Source organism: Cryptomeria japonica, chromosome 11, assembly GCF_030272615.1.
Source record: "Cryptomeria japonica chromosome 11, Sugi_1.0, whole genome shotgun sequence".
Lineage (NCBI taxonomy): Eukaryota > Viridiplantae > Streptophyta > Pinopsida > Cupressales > Cupressaceae > Cryptomeria > Cryptomeria japonica.
The window spans coordinates 57,927,435-57,952,738 of record NC_081415.1 but is presented as its reverse complement, the minus strand read 5'-3'; the positions used below and the strand labels follow the sequence as shown (position 1 = coordinate 57,952,738).

Genomic DNA, 25,304 nt, shown 5'->3' with positions numbered 1-25,304 from the left:
ATAAATTTATGAAGGTGATTGAAGAAGGCTCCTCCCCCTTGTGCAAACAAGATATTAAGGAAACAGATTATTGGCCTCAAGACTTCAGGCAAGTGGATAGAAAATTCCAAGAAGAATACATTGACTTTCAGAATGTATAAATCAAGGAGCACTAGTATCAGCTCAGAAGGGCTGCAGCAGTGAGGTACTTGGAAGTGTCCCATCACAACTTTGACACATCCAGTTGGGAAAGGATCTCCCCTCCTCTAGGCACCCTATGAATCCTATAAGGAAAGCTGGGGACAGCTAAAGCATCATGACAAAGGAAAGAGGTAGGGTAAACAGGTGGTAGTCAGTGGGAAGCAGCAAGAAGATGATGAAGAGAAAGGAGGAACAGCAAGATGAGGGTGCAAATCAGCCGGATGAAGAGGTAGGACTGCAGACTGAATATGAGAACCAGTATGATGGCAATGAAGATGTTGATGCGGCAGGACAGGAGGAGGATGTTGATGATGTGGGGCGGAACAGGAACTTTGATTAAAAATGTTATTATTGTGATTTTTTACTATATGGGACACTCTATTTACACGTCTTTAGTAACTAATAGACTTAAATATGTTGCTTCCAATTGTAGGTTGGCATGCCATGATAGAATTGAATGTTTTGGTTTCCACTGTACCGTGATATTTGGTGAGCCTAGATGGGCTTTACAGAGTGATCTTCTTGATCACTATTTGATGTATCCAGACCTCTGATGTTTTTGGTTTGATAGAATTGGTATACGATCTTCAATCCAAAAAAAAGATATATTTTTATTAATCAAATAATATCTACTATATATAAATAAAAATAATATATAACATATAAAATAATTAATATTAATAACATATTTAAAAGAACAAAGTTACAAAACAGATATACACGAAACTACAAATATTATTCGACGAATAGATAAACCCTCATTCAAAGCAAATCCTCTATTTTCTTCACGCAGGATACTAAGCGAATCCTTTGTTCGATGGCACAACACTCGCAAATCCTTTCCTCAACAAATCATTTAACTCCTATCCTTCTAATCTCCATCGATCTGTGGGTAGTCCTTCCTACCCGTTTGAGAGATGAAAAAACGCAATTAGCACCAAAAAAAATGCAGAAAAAAACCTCTCTGTGCAGGGAACAAAAAAACGTGAAAAACCCTAAAAAGGTCTTTTTAAAATGTGATGGTATATGTCCGTACAAATATTAGCCAAATTTCAATGAATTTTTTATAATTTTTTGAATTTCACGATTTTGACTGAGGGCTGATGACAAATGCAAACCCAACCCAGACCCAAGTGCAAACTCGAAACCATGCGGACCCGATCCAAGCACGGGGTACATGACGGCCGAACCTGGTATCTCAGCCGATTTCCTACCATCCCCATCCCAAAAACTTCGTGGAGCTAGGAAAAATGTTTATCTATTAGTTTGTTGATTTAATCCCAAGAATTATTTTTGCTGCTATTGTTCATTGTCTATGCAACTTCCTTTTGTTGAAGGATAGATAGAGTTGTCTTTTGCTTCATTATTCCATACTACTTAGAAAATTGCTCAAATGCATTTCAGAAAAACTCTCCATCATTATTTGTTCTCAACAACTATATCTGCTTCTCTATCTGATTTTCTACAAAAACCTTAAGTTCCTTGAATTTGCTAAAACCTCATACATCATTTGAGGAATGGTCCGATGTTTTCCTAGACATATCTTCTACAAAAGAAACATAAAACAAAATATTTTCCCAGTGACAAGAGTAGCACGAGTCCAAACACATCACCATGTATCAACTATGAAATGCAATTCACTCCTAAAGCATTAGCAGTAACTTTACTCAAATTTGTTTGCCATATACAATATTATTATAAATCAAAATCTATTAGGCAATTAGATATTCTTTCAGCCATATCTTTAGAATGCAAATCTAGAAGGCCATTTGTGGGTAGACTTCATTTTATGTCAATCCAAGAGTGTAGACTAGATGAGATGCCATGGTACATACACTATATATGTTAAGCCTTAATTTAAAGACGATGCGCCTACAATTGAGAATAATAAAGGAATTGGAGGCATGATAAATAGAAGTAGATAAGTCCTAACTTAAGCCTAGAAGAGTCTAATTGTAACAAATAAAACTTAACAATTGAACCAACCTAGATATCTAAAGATACATTTAATCTTCTAAACAAATCTGCAGAAGGAATTATTGTTAAACTACAATTGCTGAGATGAGGACAGAGAAACTTAATGGCAAGGTAAAAGTAAAACACACAGAAATCCTACACAATTGTAAACAACCAAAGCCAAACCACATGCACAGAAATATCAACATGAATCAAATCATGCAAACTGAATTTAATATAATAATATAAACACTAAGATTACTTAATTTTGGAAAAATAAACTATGCACACAGTAAATATTAAACAAAAGATAATTATATATACAATCTGTAAATGAAATAATTACCTAGAGGGAATTTCACCTACCACCAAGCTTCCCAAGCAAGCCCTTTCCTAGGAAGAATGGAGTGTGACTCCCTCTAGGTCCAGATGATGTGCAGTGACCAAAAGCAGATCGTTAATGTTGAAATAATTGACTTTAAAAAATAGACCTGCAACAACTTCCCCCTCCAAGTAAAATGAAAGAGAATAGATAGAGAGGGCAGCACTCACAAAAAACTATTTAAAGCAAGATTCCTTGTAGTTGTAATGAATAACCAGTTAAACAATCTACATCAAACATGCTAAAATCTAAACAAAATTACATGCGATTGTAATTTGTACCAATCATCCCAACGAACAATCCACAACTAACTTGCTAAAATCTAAACAAATTTTCATGTGGATGTGGCAATCAACCAACCAAAAGAATCTCTGCTTTTGCAAATAATCTATTGACTAAAAGTAAGATAACTGAAAAATAAAGTCATCAAGGTTGTAACTTCCATAACAGCTTGCAAGATTGCTGCTACAGAACAGCTTCTACAGCAGCCAGCAACTTTTATAACAAGTACAACATGTTCCGTAGCAACTACAGATTCAGAATCAAGACAGCATAAATATGCACATAAATTTTCATGGTTTAAAAAAGCAAAAAAAGCAAGAAAACAGTCCTCCATAAATCAACTTGAAACAAGTGTCAAAAGAGACTCCAAAAAAAGAATAAAATCATTAGTGCTGTGGTTGGCCATATGAATGCATAGATACTCTTTCTAGATCTCCCATATTATAGCATCCAAATGATCCATCAGCATCCTATTCAATTATCATTGACCTGAAATTGAACACCTTAAATTGGAGATATCGATTGCAAAGTTACAGTCCAAGATTTTAGCTACAATATCTTTAAAAATGTGTCGAAATTTAACTGCATAAATGATCCAAATTTAGAAACATTCTCCTGATTTTATGAAAGCCACATTACATAAAGTACATTTTAAGACTTATTTAAAGTTAAAGATCCTTTCTATTAGGGGGAATTCCTATTTCATGTATACAGGCTTCAAGAACACTGCCAAAACTCAAATCCCACCTCTAGACCAATAAAACTGTTAAAGAAACAAGAAATTTACCATCTAAACTGTATTTAAAATCAACAATTTTACAATATTCAAGAATGTGGAATTCTCTACAGTTACCTCCATAGAACCAAGCCCAAAGTTTTGGTTTGTAAGTTGGGTCTCTGAGAAATTTCATATAATTAGCAAATTGTGATGCTTATATTAGGATTTCCCTTTGAAATAATTTGGATATTTGACTACTTTCCTAGATTTAAAATGTCCAAGATAGTAAATTTACCTCCATAGTTGTGTCCTTAGAAACATTTCCAACTTGTGGTTTGTAAGTTATAACTTTGGGCAATTTCAGATCATCAGCAATACTGTGGTGCTCTACAGGCTTTCCCCTTAAAATAATTTCAAATTTTGGTTGTTTCCTTAGATAAAGAATAGAAACATACACCTGCCAAGAGACATTAAAGCATACATTAGATCTATTAGGTTTTGTTCTCAGAGCCTGATAAACTAGTTTCATTTGTAAATATAACAAAAATTAACATATCTTGGTGATTTAAGCAAAGCTTTGTGAACTAACACGTAATGAATAGCGTAGGCGATATGAAATACTGGATCGAAGCAATTTTAGTTTTTGAGAGGGTAGGGACTTTTCTGGCTTGCCTCCATCTCGCAACCGTATATCCTGATAACCCATAGCAATACAAAATTTGAGAAAGGAAAGTGAAAAATGAAATTGTTTGATAACGAAGCTCCAATACATTTCAACATTGACTGAATCAACTTATGAGCTTAACCAAGCTATACATAGTATCACTTAATTAAAGCACAAAGATATTAATATTGTATAATTTAGCATAACAGACTTCCCATGCACGTGGTAGGAACAAGCATCCAGAAAACATTTCAACCTCATCTGAAGTTTTATGATGCAAGGGGCAATAGTTTACAATTTTTTCATTTCACATGCTTCAAATTTTCACTAAGTATGTAAATAAAAAGTTTAGACATTATATTTGTGATTTTTGGTTGACCAAGATGTTCTACATATGATTTTTTGTTTTTTGGGTATCAAAATTTTTGAATTGAAGGTACTCTGCTCTAATTTTCAATATTTAGTACCCAAGTATTTTTGTAAGTCTTGCCATGCAAAACTCCTTGAATAAAATGATTGTAAAATATATTTGAAAGAATGTTCTAATTCTACTTAATGGCAATTAGATCTTAACTACAGGTTCATAACCAACACAAATCATATTCTGAACATTTTAAAAGGAAATATGTGTAAGCCAATGGCAGGGCAGATTTCAGTATGTTTTTTATTTCTATATGGAGAGAAAAAGCTATCATCATGTCAGGATACCATATTCTATGTTTCACCTTTTTGGTAGCATAAGATTGTTTAAGTGTACTTCTTATAGCTTATGTGATGTTGCACAGTAACTTAGACTGATCTGTGCCAAGCCCAGGAGATGCACAGAGGCAAACCATAAACTAGTATCCACTTAATTTGCAAATTATATTTAACATGCAATGGGAAGGTAGAAAACAAATGTAGACATGAGCACACATAAATGAAAAAATTGATAACAGAATGAATTCTTCCATCCAGGTTAAATGGGATATATTACATGAGAGAATAAATCTTGACAAAGGATTGTATGGGTGCTAGGAATGTATTACAAAGAGAACAGTGTGTCTCACTTTCTAGGATCTATTGTTGATTTGATAAGGAGAGTAGAAAAGACTATATTACAATACTATTATAAGAACAAAATTGTTATGAATACCATTTGATCCCCAACTGTTCACCTTCCTGTGGAACACAGGTTTAGTACTAAGAGGGGCAAGGTAAACCAGTAGTAAATAAAACTTCAATCCTTATCTAATTAATTCTCAAACAACTTAAACTTTTAAAGAGCTTCAATCTGAAAAACAAAAGAGATGCACGATAACAACAATGCACAAGATTTACGTGGAAACCCAGGATGGGAAAACCATGGTGAGAACGCTACTAGGATCTATTGTCCTAATCCAGCCTCACAATTGAAACTTCAATTACAAAGTTTGAGGGCACCAACCCTAAGGAGTCACCAGACTCCTATCTATATGAGCACCAACTCAATCAAAGGTACAATTCAATGATTTGAGCACCAACTCAGATTTCTCAGATCACCAACTCAATATCATTAGAACATCAACCCAGAATACAACAATTAGCGTTTTGATGTCTACTTCAAAATAGCTTAAATGTTCTTGACAGATTGTTGTAACAATGTGTTTTCCTTGATCATCAAATCATACATATATTGAAGATTAATCTGATGTCTCAGTAAATCTGCATGATTATATACTGATAAGGAAGTCATATATTCTTTAAAATTCTGCATAAAAGAATGTACCAAAGCAAAGATGTACTGTCCTTGAAGGTCTGCAAAATGATATATCCAAACAGCCAAACTAAAACATATCCTTGTGTGTATCTATAAATATACTGTAAGCAATCTGAAAATAATACTTCACTAAATGCCTGATCACAAACGTCTCATGAAAACTTTAGTTGCTGTGACATCTTAAAACTGAAACAGTACTGTGATAAATTTGTGAGTTTAGTACTTGTTGTGACCTTTTTCACACATCGCCCCATTGCAAATGGGGACCCCCCCTTTTTTTTTCTTTTTAGGGTTTTGCTTTGGTGTCGCAATTGCTAATCACCAGTCTTTTTACGATGAGGAGTTAGAGTTTTTGAGAATTCGTCCCGGGCCAAGTTGAGAAAACATGCTCAAAATCATGTATGAATGTTGTCAAAGTGCTTAGAAGGTCTGAAGGACGAGGATCGCAATTGCTTTGGGTCATTTCTAACAACCTGCTATTTTTAGAAATTTCTATTTTTCCTGCTTTTTTCTGTTTTTTTGAAAGTGGCATATGGGTTTTGTTCTTCGAGATATTCCATTACTACCCATGTTGTCAGAATTTGAAAATCTTGTCTCTAAGTATAAAAAGCAGGGCTTCGAAATTGTTGCTTTTTTCTAAGATTAGGGTTTTGTTCTTTAGGTCATATCAGTCCTACCCATGTCTTCAGATTCGAAAAATTTTGCTTCTAAGTATAAAAAACAAGGGTTTGAAATTTTTGCTTTTTTTTGAGATTAAGGTTTTGATCTTCATGCCAAATTATTACTACCCATGTTCTCAGATTTGGAAAATGAGGTCTCCAAGTGCAAAAAGCAGAGCGGAAACCCTAATTAGGGTTTTGTTCCAAATGAACCAGCATGGTATCAACATGGCATGAACATTGTTGATCAAGTATAGAGGATGAGTTTGGGTATGGCACATTGAAAATTTCGCCTAAGTTGGAGAAGTAAAAATGGCAGATGCTTAGACAAGCTCGTCAAAGCTCAAAGTCAGACAAATAGAATGGCAAATGATCAGTCAAATTCGCCCAAGGATGTCAAGTATGGAAGATGTTTAGGCAAGATCAATGTCCGTTAGAGCATAAGAAAGTTGTCCAAGAATCAGTCGGGCTCAACTTATGATTAAGCAAAAATGTCCGACACTTGGTAAACTCCTACCAATGGTTAATTAACTCTTGGCAAGAGTTAGTTAAACTCCTACTTGAGGTTAGACCATGTTGGAAGAAAAAATTAAAAAAAAATGATAAATAACATAAGGCATGGTGAGAGATTTTGCCAAGATCAAGGGCACAATGAAAAGCATAAAGAGAGACATAGAATGACAAGAACAAACTGTATTCTCATCAATATACATTTGATTAACTGGATTTTTCAATACAATGAATATGAGTCTGCTTATGTAGGCAAGACCATATGGATATACGAGCACACAATCATGACACGTGGCTCAATGAGAAACAAGGGTAGGTAAGAAATACTAGAGGTGGGTAGGAGAAATAATATAATATTCCACAAGAGGTGGATGACCCACCGAATGTGGAGTGTAACAGCAAGATAAGACCACAAAAGGTGAAATTTCTCCTACAAGCTATATCTTTATGTGCACACTTCCCTAAGTGTCTTATATCCAAACTACGAAGAGATGCATTATCCTAAGTTAACTTAAGTAAAGTGTAATAATATCCATGATGAATATTTATTTACACCAACACATGGAAGTGTAAAGCAAGTTGGAAAATAAATTTGGCACATGAAAGAAATTAAGTGTTTTTTTCGATTTTAAGACAGAATTTCAGAGTTGAAGGTAAATTTCAGTCATAAAGAGGACCTAAAATCTGAATTTCACTGAATTTTCTTACCTTTCTGTCTTATTTTATCAATTTCTTGATCAATTCCTTCGCTTTCAGTTTGCTTTTTTGCAGAAATTTAACCTTTTAATAGGCTGAAAGTGAAATTTACATAAAAGAGGATTAAAAATCAGAATTAAAATCTGAAAATAATATAAAATTTTCATGTGTTTTTGCAGGTTAAGGCAGTAAAGTACCAATGAAGTTCGCTAGCCATAAAGAAAAGCATGATGGGAATTGATCAAAATATGGCAATCGGGCTTCTTCCAAGTCCGCCAAAGGAAGAGCAAAGCAAGTTTGGAAAGGGATTATCCAAGTCCGCCTAGACACATGAGGAAGAATGTCCAAGCGTACTTGAACTCCACCCTACCAAGTGTGTGGCACAAGCAACATGAACTCCGCCTAGATGGATGTTCAAACATTATTCCAAGGGGAAAAGATGTCCAAGGCAATGCAAAGTCCGCCCTTGGAAAAGCATGATCAAAGTCTGCCACAAGCAGACGAATAAAGTCAAGCAAGCAAATCTGTCCAAGCTTCTTCCAAGTCCGCCCTATGCATAATGTCCATCAACATTCCAAGTCCGCCCTAACACAAGGAAGATCCAATGAAGCATGAAGTCCGCTAGGCACAAGAGGTAGATGGCAAAGAAGTCACAAAGTCCGCCTTGGACAAATGGCTAATGAATATCAAAGTCCGCCTAGCCCAAGGTGACAAAAAGAAAGCTAGACAAAGTTAGAAAACATGAAAATTTGCCTAAGGAAAATTGAAATTTCCTAGGTTAAATTGTCCAAACACCTTGAAAGTTTGATCAAATACAAGTTGGCAAGACATTCCAAGTTTACTTGGGCATAAATGGAATATGTGAAGATGCTTAGGCAAAACATAAAAATTTGCCTATGGCTTAAGGATAAGACATGAAGACTATCAACTTGTCATCCCAAAGAGAGAAAATGACTAAAAGGAAAAACAAATTTGACAAAGTAGCACATGAAGTCAAGGATTAATTAATTGAACGGGTTGGAAATAAAAGTTTGAAACATGAAAAATGGCTAAGGGTGGAATTTTCCACAACCAAAAGAATCAAATTTTGACTAAATGTTGGAGAGGAAACAGGAAGAAAGAAGAAGAACAAAGAGGATAATAAAGAGGAGATGAATAAAATTCTTGTCCAAAGGCAGAGTTTGTTCTACTCAACACAAGCCAGATCCAGAATTGAAGGCAAATCTACAGGAAAAGTGTGTCTGCGCATAGAAATGGTCAAAATCTTGGCTCGCCAAAATTTGGCTAAGTATGGGAAATATTTCATAGAAAAGTTCCAATTTGCTTCATTGTGGCGAAGGCACAGGGGAATTTTTCTCCAAAATCCTAGGCATTTGAAAGATATTCCAGGCATCAAGAAAGGAAGTCTTCAAGCTTGGCAAAAATATAAAAAGAAATTTCAGACTTCTTGAAGGATTTCATCTCCTAAAGAATTAAAGATAAGCTCCCAATCAAAAGCAAATGGTGGCAAGAAGACTACAAATTTCCATACTTAGGCAATTTTTCAGTACAAATTGGAGAATTCAAGGAGAATATTCAATTGTTCTAGGTCAGCATGTCCAGGTTCATTGAACACACTGCCTCTCAGCAAAAGAAGGGGGTGCAATCCGAAAAAATAGCATCTTGTGCCACTTGTCTCTCATCCGACGGATATTTGACCTATTTTGGGAAACTTTGATTAGGGTTAGGATATTTTAATCTCGGTCGTTGATTGAAAATCAATCCTGGCCATTGAATTGTAATTGGGGAACCTATAAATTGAGCTCACCCCTCATTTGTAAATTACGGGAGCATGTTGCCAAACATGTTGGGATAAGTAAATTGTTGCATACAATTGCCAAAGTAATAAGTAATGTATTGTTCGAATTGATGGTGATTATCTCTTTTATTTTGGAGTTGGCATGGTTCTTATCCCTCATCATAGTTTAGATTTTATTTCATGTACGTTAGATGAATGAAGGATTTGATAGTTTAGATTGGTGAAACTTCTGCTCATACTTTTGTTGGATGGATGATTTTCATTCAATGTGTAAAGTTAGCCTGAGCTTTGATGTGGATGCCTAACTTCTACTTTGAGTAATATTGTTCAATTGTTGGTATTATTCATAAGTGTGAAAATCTTAAGCACAACCTTAGAAGACTGCACATGCTTTGCGTAGTTGTCCTAAGTGTGGCGAAACGAAGTGTTGTTATTAGTTTCACCCAGTCTTTACCGTCTCCTAAATTCTTAGGAATAGATTAGAATTTCTAAACCGTATCCCCTTTTCAGTTTTCTTGAAATCCATGATCCAAAACTCAAACGATAAATATCCATTGTGAATTGAACGAATCAAGCGTAAGTCCCTTTGTGTATACCAGCATATCACAACGCCCATTGAGTTTATCCACATGTCAAGACCTAACAAAAGAAACCTTGGAATCGCCATATGATCTTCTCGCAATCTTAACATAACCAGTGATTTTTCAAGAGAGGATTGAGTATCCTTGGGTATTTTATTCTAATGTTCAATATATGATAAAACATACACCAACAGTACTGAAATACTAATTGAAACTTCAATACCAGAGACATTAAAACTTGTTGCTTATTGTCTTATAATTTCACACGTATATGCCCTTTCCTTCATGCTTTCACACTGCAAATGATCTTTGAAGTCTTTGTCTTCCTCATCAAGTATTTCACTCCATGTTCCTTACAATGAACTTTGCTTAAACTCTTTCAAATCTTACTCATTCGACTTCAGCAAATCACAAGTTTTTTCTTTTTAGACTCACGCATATTTCAACACAACTCCATCATCAAATGAAAATTCTTATATAGTAGATGCAACAAACTGCATATAGTTAGGAAGTTTTAAGTGGTTAGAACTAACAACTCTAACTACCAACTACTTCCAACTTCCTTTTCATCATAGCTTTTCATATTCCCATTGTGGTGGCTTTTTATAATTGTCTTATGTTGGTAGAAGTAATGAATGATTTTCATCATCAATTCATTGATCACAAATATAATATCTGAGATTATCTAAGTCTGATTACAACATTATAAAGACAAAAAATGATAATCTTCTATATATTGTTGACAAGAAAAAAATTGATCAAGGAACCATGCCATCTTCATAGCAACCTGCTGTATGTGTAATGTTTTATACAAACATATCAAACATTTGTTGTGATTGTTTGAAACATTAATTATATTCTGATCTAACACTTTCTGTTTATCCAATCTGAACCTATTCACAGATTTTAATCAAAGACAAAGATCTGATCACATACCACAAACGAAGTTGTGATCTTCTGTACAGCCCAATACAAGTTATTTCAAAGATTTGAATATACAAATTGTATCTCATCAAAATTCACAAATTGTTCTTTTTTTTGTTGATTTTCCACAAAACCCTGCTGATTTTTTTATTTTTTTATTTTTTCATGTTAAATCAACAATGGCAAGTTCAACTCCAAGGGCAACCCCAAGGTCAGGAAGACAAAGAGATAAAGCATGGAAATATGGGATTCCAGGAAGCAAAAAGGGGGAGGTCACTTGCACCGAATGTACGAAATGGATAACTGGTGGAATCAATAGATTAAAATTTCACCTTGCACAAATACCTAGATATGGTGTGGAGATATGCCCCAAAACAACTCCTGAGATTATTAGAGAGATGAAGGCCCTTCTTGCTGAGCATGATATGCAAAAGGAAGAAACGCAAAAAACAAAAGAAACCATGGCAGCTACAATGAATCCCACATTGTCCACTTCGGGTCCCATTGGTCATACTCGTGGTCGTCAGTCACTTTCATCTTTTGGTGACAATGAGGGTGAGGCTAGTGGCACTCCTTTTGGATCAGGCCCTATTTTTTTTGTACCATGCAATGTTCCAGGTGCACAACCTTCACTTGAAGGTACAGGATGGAATAGAGAGAAGTATGAACAGGCAAAGATAGCAACATCAAACTTTTGGTTTTACAATAATATACCTTTCAATGCAGCAAACAATTTGTATTGGGAAGGTTTGGTTAATGCATTAACAGTTGCGGGTAAAGGGTTTAAGGCCCCAACAAGTCATGACTTCAATGGGCCATTGCTAGAGCAAGCTGTAAAAAATACACAAGTTGTGACTGATGATCAAAAAAGATATCGGAGGAGAAAAGGACACAACATTTTATCCGATGGATGGACAGATGGACAGAATAGGACTCTTCTCAACTTCTTGGTGGCTTCAAATGGTGCAATGGTATTCCTAAAGTCTATTGATGTCTCAAATGAAATAAAAAATGCAGAGACTTTGTGTAATCTATTGGATGGGGTGGTTCAGGAAGTTGGAGTTGAGAATGTTGTCCAAATTATCATGGACAACGCAGCTGCATATGTATATGCGGGTAGAATGCTTATGGAGAGGCATCATATGATTACATGGAGTCCTTGTGCTGCACATTGCTTGGACTTGATGCTAGAGAACATTGGGAAGATTGGATGGGTGAAAAAGGTGGTTGAAGATGCAAGAAGTGACACCAAATTCATCTACAACCATACTTGGGTGCTTGCTTTGATGAGAAAACACACAAATGGCAAGGACCTTGTGCGACCTCGAGTGACACGATTCGCTAGCCACTTCATCACTTTGCAGAGCATTCTTAGTGTGCCATTCCTCATCTTAAGCAGATGTTTGTGTCTGATGCTTGGTTGGAGTCTGCATACTCCAAAAGACCTGAAGCAGAGAAGATTGTGAGCATTGTTTTTGATAAATAAAGGGTTCAGCAAAAGTGGACAGGAGTTGACTGCGGTAACTAACAAACACAAGAGTAAACTTTATACAATCTTGTCTATTTGTTGATTTTATTTTTTAGGGGTTAATTTTGTACTAATTTAACATTTATTTTCATTTTTTGGGTAATAGAACCTTTGGTAAGGGTTCTTCGTATGGTGAATGGACAGGGCATGCCAATGGGTTTCATTTATGAGGTCATGGATAGGGCCAAAGAGGCCATTTCACATTACTATTGTGTAAATACAAGAAAATGTGAAATCCTTTGGTGCATCATTGATCGTAGGTGGATAAACCAACACCACCAGCCGATACATGCCTTCGCCTACTTCTTGAACCAGAAATTCTACTTCTCTGATTCATTTACGGCTGATGAGGAGGCCATGGCAGGTGTTATTGCATGCATTGATAAGATGGCACCTGATCCTGATTTGAGAGACAAGGTTCTTGATGAGTTGGAGGTGAGATTTGACATTTGCAATTGCTCTATCTTTATTTATGAATTTGGAAATGTTCATTATTGAATTTGAGTTTGACACTTTGACTATCTATTTATGAATTTGGAAATGTTCATTGTTCAAGATTTACAAGAGTGCAGAGGGGAGACTCTTCTCATCACAACTAGCAATTGATAGGAGAGGAAAACAACAACCAAGTAAAAAATTTAGTAACTTAGTTCAATACTGCAAGAAAAAAACTACAAACTTGATTGTTACATTTTTTTCTCAATTCTAATATTTCTAAATGTTTTTTGTAGATTTATGGTGGGAGAATTATGGTGCTGGCACGCCTAATCTTCAAAAGATAGCCATTTGTGTTTTGTCTCAGCCATGCAGTGCTTCTGGATGTGAACGAAATTGGAGTGTATTTGAGAGCATTCACACAAAGAAGAGAAATAGATTGACACAAAAGCGGCCCAATGATCTTGTCTTCGTTCGGTACAACCTTCGCCTTCGAGTTAGAAAGGTGGAGGGTGTTTCACATGAGGCCATTGACTTATGAAATTAATCCATATGGTGATTGGACCATGAATGAACAAAATGATGGTGATGATGTCCTCCTTATTGAAGAAGAACTTGCAGAAATAGAGAGAGGAGCAGCACAAGAAGTGGAAGGAGCAAGATTGGATGAAATGGAGGATGAAGATGAGGACTTTGATTTAGAAGAAGAATCATCTCACCATTTAGGTACCACAACACCCACTACTACTACTTAAAGCTCAAGGCCTGAAAAATTGAGCTATATTAGGAGAAATACAAAGAGCAAGATGTAGTCTTCTCTTTAGTTTGTTCATTGTTGTTTTTCACATTTGGAGTTGAACATATCATTATATGTGATTTTGTAAACATTTATAAACTTATGCTGCTATTATACATTTTAGAGTTTCAAACTATGAGTATGAATGATGAAATATCAAATGATGAGTGTTTGGAGATCATATGACATGTGTAATGTCTCAATTATGGCTCTTATGTTCTTCAAATGCATTGATTTCTTTATGTTTTTTTTTGTAAAACTACATTTTTTTTTTTGCCGAGTCTTTCACGAGTCCCAGTCCTAGTCCAATTTTTTGGTTTGCTAAGTCCATGGCGAGTCCCAGTATTAAATCATTAAAAAAACCCTACCGCAGCTTTATTTGAAGGAATATCAGCTTATAAAGGAGGATAAACATATATTTTGACCTGCCATACCAAATTAAAGGGCATTGATACCATAGTTTGAGGACTCTGCCTCGGCATGGACTTGGCAACCCAAAATAGGACTCAGACTTGGAACTCAACAAAAAACTCAGCTAGGACTTGGCTAAGAAGGAAACCATAGTTTTACAAACAAAAAAAAAATTAAATGATTTAGAGAACATAGGAGCCTAATTTGATTATCAATTTGTCATAATTCAAACATTACACATGTTATATGATCTTCAAACACTCAATGTTTGAAAGTTCACTATTCAAATTTCATAATTTCATACACAGTTTCAAATTCAAATGTATAACAATATCATAAGTTTATAAATGTTTACATATAATGATATGTCAAAATAAGAAAAACAACCAAATACTATCTACATCTTTCTCTTTCCTCTCCTAATGTAACTCAATTTTTGAAACCTCAAACTAGAAGGTGCTACTGCTACAATATCTAAATGATGATGAATTGTTTCTTGATCTTCAAAATATTCTTCTTCCTCCTCCATTGCATCCAATTCTGTTGGAGGTTTGGGAGTGGAGACCCTAATGGGTTTGAAGGATAGCAATGATAAGCTACACAAAGTGTTAGATATGAGAAAAACCCAACAATAGAAGGGGTGCATGGAAATGCACTTGTGTTTCCCCAAGGGCCGGAAGTGGGGTTTAGGGGCTATACTCTTGAAAAAAAAAAAAAATTTAAAATGGATGATTAAAAATGGATGAGTTTGAGCCAAAATATGAAGAAAAGGATAACAATGTGAAAAAAGAAGTGAAAAAGATACCAATTTTAATGTTTCTTGGGAATGTATATTCACGTGCAAGAGTCCAAAACATCTCTAAGGGTGTTGTACATCATTAAGGGGAAATAAGGAGGTCTGATTTGGAGTATGAGTTGTACATTTGACTAGGTCAGCATAAATATATCAAGATATTAACAATGTCACTGTTTTTGTTTGTAACAATCTGAATGTGATAATTTTAAATCAGCAATACAATATAGTTATAACTTATAATAATATTTCTATCCAATATATTTGGCTATATTCTTAGTCGGGTTTGCCCCCAAGCTAGCGAAATCCAAGTCCAATTCACACCCGATTAGGATCTCGATCCAATTCACCTATGGGTGCAGCCAGGGTACTTCGAAATAGGGGCCGGTTCGTCCAAGGCGAACCCAAACACCTAGACTTGTCAAAAAGAAAAATATTTACATTTTTTTAAACAATTTTTGAGTTTCAATTCGACTTTTTGCCATCCCCTAACCTTAAAAGTGACCTTGGCAAATTTTTGCTTGTTGCATCAACATAGGGAGTTGAAGATCGAACACTAAAGCTTCATAAGAACTGCACCCTCATTCCTATGCATTTGCAACCTTCCATTGACTATCAGAGGTAAGATTTTTTCCTTTTTTTTTCTCCCTTTTTGTTTTACACATGAAACAAATTATTTGTTTTGTTTATCTATTTTTTTCCCATTCTTTTATTTTTGTTTTGAATGTGTTCACAAAATTTCTTGCCTTAGGAATCAAAATGGCAACTAGTTCTACCTCCACAAGTCAACAACTAAACTTCAAAGCAAATCCAAATTCTCCTCTATGGAAATATGTTGATATGATACAACCGGTTCCAAGAGGTTAGGGATACATTTGGAAATGCAAGGGATGTGATGTGCAACACTCGAGTTCATATTATCAGGTGAAAGCCCATTTGTGTGGAACACCTAAAAGAGGCATAAAACATTGCCCTAGAAAAGACGGTGTACCTATACCACAAGAGACAATGTTAGGATATATTATGGAGCAAGAAGCAGATGAACGAGAAACGCATAGATTAAATCAGCCTGTTCCAAAAAAAAATCAAAGGGAATGCAGCCCCCATCTAATCCCACTATTGTGGTAGAAAACCGCCCATTTTTTACCACAGCTAATGTTGAAAGCGAACAACCCACTATACGCAAAAAATCAAAGGGACCTTTGGAATGTGGATTTCAAAATGAGAGTCAAGGCATTGAGGACCAACATGTAGCAATATGTATTTATGCAAATAGGTTGTCTTTCAATTGTGTTCGCTCCCCATAATAGAAAGAGATGTTGAAAAAAGTTAATGAAGCTCCAAAAGGGTACAAGGGCCTAGGTGCACCTTGTTGGAAAGAGAGGTCAAGGGAGTAGAAGTCCCATTGAAATCTATAAGGGATTCGTGGATTGAGACAAGTGTGTCCATTGTTTCAAATGGGTGGAAAGACTCAAAAATCATCCCTTGATCAATGTCATAGTGGTGTCCCCTAAAGGGGCAATGTTTTTGAGTGTCGTGGATTATGAGGGGCAAGTAAAAGATGGACAATGTATTGCTGATATTCTCATCACAGCCATTGAGACAATGGGACCCCGTATCATTGTTCAAGTCATAGTGGACAATGCAAACAATTGTAGAGCTGCAGGGTTGTTGGTTGGGAACAATATCAAAATGTCTTTTGGACACCTTGTGCAGTCCACTCACTAGATCTTTTACTACAAAAGATTGGGAATAAAATTGACTGGATCAAAACGGTGTATGCAAAGGCCGAGGACATCTAGATGTTCATCACTAACCACAATGTCTCAAGGAATTTTTAGATCATTTTCAAAATTGGCGCTATTGAAGGTAAGTTTCGTATAAAATTTTACATTTTTTGATTTTCGTAATTTGATTGTGTATTCCAATTCTTATTTAAAGTTTGTATTTAAATTCTAATCATTTTGGCTTCAATTTCTATTATAGGTTGCAGAGACTTGTTTCGCCTCTAAACACAATCGTCTTGAAACAACTTGTGAAAGTTAGAGAGCCATTTTCTAATATGGCGATTAGCCAAAATTGGTTTATATGCAAGCTCCTCTATGGAGTAGTCCATAATTCCATTTTGATGCCATGGATATCTTAACCCATGATTTTGTACATCGAAAACACTAATGAATATTTATATACTTAAAAGTATTATTTCAATTTTCCTTCAACATAGTTTCTTATATACACATGTACATGAGCAAATGAACATGTATGGCACTATAGAGCAAATTAGCATGTAATTAATTAGTATTCTATGTCATTAAAGTTGATTTCAAGGAGTGCATAGAAAAACACTAGAGATTTTTTACAAATCTCCGAGTTCATGCCAGGATTCCCATTTCCAAGTATGAGTCAAAACGAACCTATCAAATATTTGCCACATCCAAGTCTGGTAACTATGGTCATACTGTATTTATATGCATGTATTAAGTTAATAGGTCACTTGCAATCACTTAAAGTTCTAAGTTCTAACAATGATGAGAGAATTCCTAGTGATGTTATACCCTACAGAAGACACTGCAAGTCTTTTGATCACAAATGAAAAGAAGACTCTGTTGCGGTGGAGACCCTCCCTGGATCTGAAAAGTGTTAATGACCAAGAATACCAGAATCCATCCAACCTGACATTGGGTAACCAAACTGAAACCTGAAACCATGATTTTGAGGAAAAATCAGAAAACCCTTTTGCAGAAGAGTACCAACTCCAAAACTAACTGCAAGATACCGGTACTCCAAAACTAACTGCAAGATACCACGGTTGCAGATGTTCTCCTAGGCAATTGCGACCCAAACTAACTACAACAAAGCACGATTTTGAGGAAAAAACTGTCAAACCTTGAAATAGGAACCCTTGAAAAGAGAATTTACGATTTTGAGAAAAAAATCGAAAAACCAAGAAATTGGAGATTACAAAACATTGTTTTTGTGGAAAAAAACGATAAATCCCAGATAATTAAAATCTTATGCGAATATCACGGAATTACAGATGAGATAATTTTTAAGACAAAATTATAAACCCTGCGAACAATTTTTGAGGAAAAAATCGTGAAAACCCTCCCATGATTTTTTTTGTGGCGAAAAATCAGAAAACCTACGCAAGCTTTGCAAATGACAGATAATAATTTTTAAGGAAAAAATTCTAAACCCTCCAAAACTGAAGATACAAATCATCATTTTTTGTGGAAAAAAAATGGTAAAAAACCCTGAAACGTCGCACGGAAAAACCACAAGCATCACACGGTAAAAAACTAGTCATCATGAGACAAGACACCAGACATCACATGGTAAAACAACACCTGATTTTTGAGGAAAAATAAAGCAAAACCTTGGGACTTGTAGGACGAGGTCTGGCCTAAATCAATCTGATCAAGGCAACAATATTCAAATATCGTGAACATGCACTGTTTCCAGGTGTGGTGGTAGTTGTTTAACTTTTGACTGTGTTTCAACATGCTGTTGGTCAAAGATTTCATCACGAAAATGGAGGTTGAACGAGGTCAATCTAGTGAAAGCATGAGACAAAAGAATCTAATTCAAAAATCAGAATAGAAGCAACTGCACAAAAAATCCGAAACCCTGGAGGAGAATTCTGAAACGAATTCTAAAGCGCAAATTTCGAGGTTTGGAAGAAACCCATAAATTAAAATTTTCTGCAAACTTAAAATCTGAAATTTTTCCTGAAAAATAATCTAGAAAAAAAATAATAATTTGCAAAAAAAAAAAATTACCTCTAATTTTTTTGTTAAAAATCCAGAAAAATATTGACGATTTTTTTCCAAAAAAACGTAAAAAAAAAATAAGGGCAGAAACCCTAGGTCGAATGTACAACATAAATGGCGCCCAGAAGACACCAAAATTCCCGACGTCCACAGAATTAGCAGAAATCGTTGACTATTTTTAAATTCCAAGGCAAATTCACTGGCACAAAATTTGAGGCATGAAAAACGAAGCACCCAGAAAAATCTGAGACCAACCCAAAAAAAATCTCGAAAAGACCACCAAGAATCTGAAATCAGAATGCAGATCCAACTGCTCAAAAATTGAGACACAGAAAACGATGCACCCAAAATATCTGACAACGACCCAGTTGAGGTCTCAAAAAACCCACCAAGAATCTGCAACCAGAATAAAATTTCGACTTGAACTGAAGGGTCAAAACCCTAGTCGAAAATTGCAGAAACCCTAGGAAAATTTTCAATCTACAAAAAAAACCTCTAGGTTGCAGGCCCGAAAAATCTCCAGAACCCTTAAAAAATGATGAACTGCTGCCTAGCACAAAGAAATTTGCCCACGAATCAGAAACCCTCAAAAAGCCTTCAAAAAAGCAAAATTGTTTTTTTATAAAAAAATAATAAAAAAAAATCTGGAAAATATTCCAAAAAGAAGGCCATGAATTTTTATTAGAAAATTTGCCAAACATTAAAGAATCCCATCGACCCGCTCTGATACCATGAAAAAAAAATTGAATGAATGATTCAATAATCAGATAATGTATTCAACAATATACAAGCGTATATATAGAGATTACAAGACAACGTTCTAAATTAAGAACAAGTCGTTTAAAGTGAACTACTAAAAAGCTAAACGCTAAATAAAGCTTAAAAGCTAATTAACTAAAAAGCTAAATGACCATTAAACAAGGAACTAAATATAGGTGACTAAAATATAATTAAATATTCTAATAATTTCCTATTCCAAAAAAACATCTGATTCCTAAAAAAATCACTATAGATCATGATTTTTACAAATCTCCAAGTTCGTGTCAGGTTTCTATTTAACAAGTATGAGTCAAAAATAAACCCGTCAAATATGTGCCACATCCAAGTCTGGTAACTATGGTCATATTGTATTTATATGCATATATTAGTTAATAGGTCACTTGCAATCATTTAAAGTTCTAAGTTCTAACAATGACGAGAGAATCCCCACACATGTTATTTCCTATTCTACATTAAGTTGAATATAAAAAAAAGACATTTAGAGATCTATTAGCCATACCATGAGGATCAAAAATCATAAGACATCCAGATATAAAGTTACAAGTGGTTACATTTGGGAAGTATTATTAAGACACAAAGTTCTTAAAAGGAAAATTCATCTCAAGAACATATATAACAACAATTTAGACTCATTCTACTTCTTAAAGTAATCATATAAGAAAGTAATAATCCAACTAAAAGTAGTGACAAAAAACCAACATTGAATTAGCAGAATAAATATGGCAGGACATTTCCAAGAATGCCCAAGAATGTATGCTTTGTTTTACAACACTAACAAAATCATCAGCACACACATATAGGATATGATGCATTTACATTAGGCCTCAATTTATTTCCTGATATGTATATGCTTATTCCATGTAATAATCACAAGTGCAATTAAAAAAAATGGCAAATGGATTGCTATACCTCCTTGTCTGTGTCAAAATCAAGCTCCAAGATGCCGTCATCATTAAGCCACAGGTTAAAAATTATAATCTTAGTTCCATGAGGCCCAATGTCCTCAAACTGCAAATAAAACAATTGAATTAAAACTGCAAACTGTTCACACCTCCAATGAAGATAAAGGCCTAGGCAATACTGTCAAAAGTAAATGCACTGATATCTAGATAAGCCAAAGCATCTGGCTTGACCATATACATGATTTCAAAATGATGTAGGGGACATCACCAACTCTGGGACTACTGAGCTTGTTTAATACCTCATTTGCAGCAGGTATGTACATAAAGTGTGAAAAAGAAAGCAAGTCCAGTTGCTAAGTAGTAATAATCGATCAAGTTAATTGCACATGGTTTTAATGTACCTGTTCATCCTTTGTTACCTTTCAGGTTATCCTAAAGTGTTCAAGAACATGTGAGCGAATAGAACTGTCACCTGGACAGGTTCAAACTTTCACCAGATTGTGGGAAAAAGTCCCCCCTTCACTCTAGGGGAAGGCTCCCTGATTACTCAATATTTACAGACAAAACAAAAACTATGTCCAATATCTATAACTGTACACACCATACTATATCAGCATTTGTCATGATTGCATTACTTTTAATTATTTTGTAGAAAGAAAGATTGCATGTTCATGTAAATAAAGGGAATGGATAAGATTTGCATGCAAAGGAAAAGATTAACTATGATCTTGGACGATTCAGAAGATTCATCTTTCCATAACTGCATAATACAAGAAATATCATACATTATCAAGGTTAATGACAAACATAATCAAAAATCAAACCATGACAGAAATTTTTGCATTTGACTTCAATTTATTCCTAACACAAAGTCTTCCTTATACAACTACTAATTAGTATAAATGATATTACGCTCCATCAAATTTGCTTCAACTACTATTTATAATAATTATCAGAAGGTCTTTTACATAGTTACCAACTACCTCAAAACATTAACTATTTTTTGAATAAATAAGAATATAATTATGAAATCAGTCTCCCAAGTCTAACTGGATCCAATTAAAGGCATTGCATCCTATGGTGACTTTATAGAACCCTACAATATGCCTTTCCGGGTTTATTTAATAAGTATTTTCCCTCTATCCTCAAATAAGTATGATTTTATCAGTGTTCCACGGGCGTTGGGGACGGGGGGACGGGGGGGACGCGTTTCCGGGACGGGGGGACCAAGGGCCTAAGTTTGGGGACGGCGGGGGGACAGCGGCAGGGGGGTGGCAGGGTGGTGGTGCTGATATAGTTATACATATACATATAGTACTTGAAAAACTAGTTTTGAAAAGATGTATGACAGTATTACAATGTAAGAATTACATTTCAAATGAGACTATAGGAAATTTGAAATACTAAATCTAAATACCAAGATTTCTAAGTTGTGTTGTTATATGGAGCCTAATCAGACTCGGAGGTTAGATTTTCCCTACTTCTATCGGCGCGGTTTCCCCCTATATTTTTCAATGGGGGTTTGGGGGCAGCGCCCCCAAGTTGGGGTCAAGGGGCATCGCCCCTTGCGTCGGGTGTTATTTTTCTATCGGCCCACGTCCAATTAGAGTTACCCCTTAACCCTCAAAAAACTTAAAAAGTCACCTTTTTTTTGAATTTTAATTTTAAACATTGCATATACGAGGGGCGACAGGAGACGTCTGGGCGTCTCCCCGTCCTTGGAGAGACGTCTGCATGTCTCTCGAAGGATGGGGAGATGCCCAAACGTCTCCCAAGGAGACGTGGAGGCGTCTCCATGCATGTCTCTCGAAGGATGGGGAGACGCCCAAACGTCTCCCAAGGAGACGTGGAGGCGTCTCCATGCACGTCTCTCGAAGGATGGGGAGACGCCCAAACGTCTCCCAAGGAGACGTGGAGGCGTCTCCATGTCTCTCTGGGAGATGCCCAGACGTCTCCCAAGGAGACGTCTCCACGCCTCCCTGGGAGACGCGGGGACGTCTCCGCGTCCCGACGGCGCTTGGGTGGCAGTGGCGGGACGGCGGGGGACGTCACGCCCCCGTCCCTCCGTCCCCAAGACGTTTCTGACGGGGGGACACGCCCAAAAAGGGGGGGGACGCGTCCCCGTGGAACACTGGATTTTATAGAACTTGTCCTTTTGAAGGTTGTCCTTCACTTGTTGCCTGTTACACTACATCAATCAAGACCAAATCACCACTATGTATTTGCCCCATATATATTGGTATGATAATAAATGTAAATTTTTGCATAGGTGATATCATTTGCCCTATATATCCCCCACCCCCCATGTATAGAAAATTTATTTCACATCCAAGACACATGAGCTACTTGATGATCTCCATAACTCCTTGGGACTCTTGGTATGCCACCCTCTGAAGAAAATCTCCTCTAAATTGTAACTCTAGGTCTCCATAGCAATTAGCCTTATCATATTCCTAGTCAAATGATTGTCCAAGCCTCCTCTCCTTTTTGTCACTTATTTTCTCCAACGGACATTATAAGAACCATCTAGAAATTAATAGACTACCAAAGCAACAAATTGTTAATATATTCAGAATGACTTTCTCCAATACCATGTAGAATTGTTTGTTTTCTCTATTGCAAATCTATTCAATGATTTTGTTTTGTCATGCTTTCACCTAAAGGTCACAACACATAATTCATCCAATTCACAAGTGAAGAGCCAATTCATAACCACACAGTTTCAAAATTGTCATGAAAGTGTTCGAGAAAGATGAACTTTAAAATGGCTTTCAAAGTCCATAAATAAGAAAGGCTTACAGAAAAGATGTAATATCCATAAATAAAGAATTAACCTTTCAGATCACTCTCCATTATCTATCATCAAGATGTGTGTGTTGGTGTTGGAAATAAGCCACACACAGACCGACAATGGACTGGTCCAAGAGGGGCCAGTAGCTCAGTGGTAGAGCACTCCAGCAGCGTATGGAAGGTCCTAGGTTCGAGTCCTAGCTGGTCCATGTCTCAACATGGTATCAGAGCCAGGTCCAGGCTAGGAGCCCCAAGCACACAGGAGGTGTGGCTTAAGGGGGGGTGTTGGTGTTGGAAATAAGCCACACACAGACCGAAGATGGACTAGTCCAAGAGGGGCCAGTAGCTCAGTGGTAGAGCACTCCAGCAGCGTATGGAAGGTCCTAGGTTCGAGTCCTAGCTGGTCCATGTCTCAACAGTGTGTAGGCTTACAATTTAGAGCTGCTTATTTTAAATTCACCTATCTAATTAATTTTGGTGGTTCTAAACTAGTCATTAAAACCAACCTATTGTCCATGTAGTTTCGACTAACTAATCAAATAGTTGATTGTTCCCCTAGTTTACGGGTACAATAATTAATTAATAAACTAACAAGATAATTAACTAGCTGCTCCTTTAGGTTGAGAGAATTCCTCCAAGTTTGCCCAGGCCCTCATCTCTGAGCTTGAGTGTTTTCCTTCATAGCAATGTCTTGTTGATGTTGATTTGCATAATACATTGCAGCATGCATTGATTATATATAGCACTATCTCAACAATTCAAAAAAGTAGTACTCATCGCTCCTCGACACATGCTAACAATAAAAGCTCCTGCTTTTGAAAGAGCAGAGCAATTTCCTCCATGTCAATTTTGCAAGGGAAAAATTTTAAAATATCGGCCAAAAAAGAAAGGTCCTTGACACCCAACAAAGCTTATTTTTGAAATAATCCAAATGTCTATTATTAAATTTTCAATGCTACTCTAGAAAAGCACAAAAATGGATGACTCAAACTTTGTCCTGGATCAATCAGTATATGATATTAGAATATTGTAATGTTTCTTTAATGGTCATCTTAGTCTTCTTAGTCATCTTTAGTATATTTAGTTAGTTTCTATTTTCAGCTTCAGTTTACAATTGTTTCATTTAGAAACATCGTCTTGTATTTGTCTATTTAAGGAGACTTTGTCTCTATTGTTTAATAACATCGAACATCGAATATTTTAACATGGTATCAGAGTAGGCCAATGGGATTTCATAAAATTTGGCGAATTTTAAAAATTTGTGACCTCTTATATAGAATTTTTTTCTAGAAATTTGTTTTTTCGATTTTTTATAAATCATTGGAGGTTTTGTTCAAAACTTTGCAGAATTTTGTGGGTTCTTTTAGAGCTATAATAATTTTTTGTGGGTTTGTGGACCTGTGTACGTGGGCAGATGGGGTGCTATGTTTGAAGATCGTGGAGGTTTTCTTCCGGTTTTCTCGTGCCCTCGGATTTCTGGATTTTGTTCACGACTGTGGTGTTTCAGATTTGCAACCCACATTTGTATTTGGCATCCTACGACCTAGGATTTCAGATCCTCTGTACCTACAGTCTAGGGCTTTGTGGAGTCAAGGCCTTGTTCGATGTCTCCATCTCCCTGCAACAATGCGACTAGGGCCACGCAATTTGCCTCTTTGTTTGGTCGCCTAGAGATGTTCTAATGGGTTTTAATAAAAAATTTCCCTTAAAAAATTTCTGATAGGTTTTTAATAAATTTTTTCCCTTAAAAAATTTCTGATGGGTTTTAATAATTTTTATCCTTAAAAAATTATGTTGGGTTTTACCGTTTTTTCTCAAAAATGAAGTTTTGTATTTTGATTTGTGCCTCAAATTTCTAGGTTTTTTCATAGTTCTTCCTAAAAATATTGTTTGTGGGTTTTTCCTGATTTTATCCTCACAAATCATCGATACAGGTGTTCCTGTCTTAGGGTTTTTACTGTTTTTTCCGAAAAAACGATGCTTTATGAACTTCAACCTTTGGGTTTGGCGA

The 25,304-nt window shown here is 35.8% G+C and overlaps 1 protein-coding gene across 3 annotated transcripts in view; it reads right to left on the bottom strand.

The window, feature by feature from the left end:
* Positions 1-25,304, bottom strand: part of LOC131051361 (protein MICRORCHIDIA 2) — a 219,274-nt gene that overhangs the window by 110,203 nt on the left and 83,767 nt on the right. For all 3 annotated transcript variants that reach the window (XM_057985847.2, XM_057985846.2, XM_057985845.2), the window contains exons 10-12: positions 20,511-20,609; positions 4,108-4,212; positions 3,814-3,975 (exon numbers count right to left, since the gene is read on the bottom strand). In XM_057985847.2, coding sequence (XP_057841830.1) covers positions 3,814-3,975; positions 4,108-4,212; positions 20,511-20,609 — 366 coding nt within the window. The remainder of the gene's footprint in view (positions 1-3,813; positions 3,976-4,107; positions 4,213-20,510; positions 20,610-25,304) is intronic.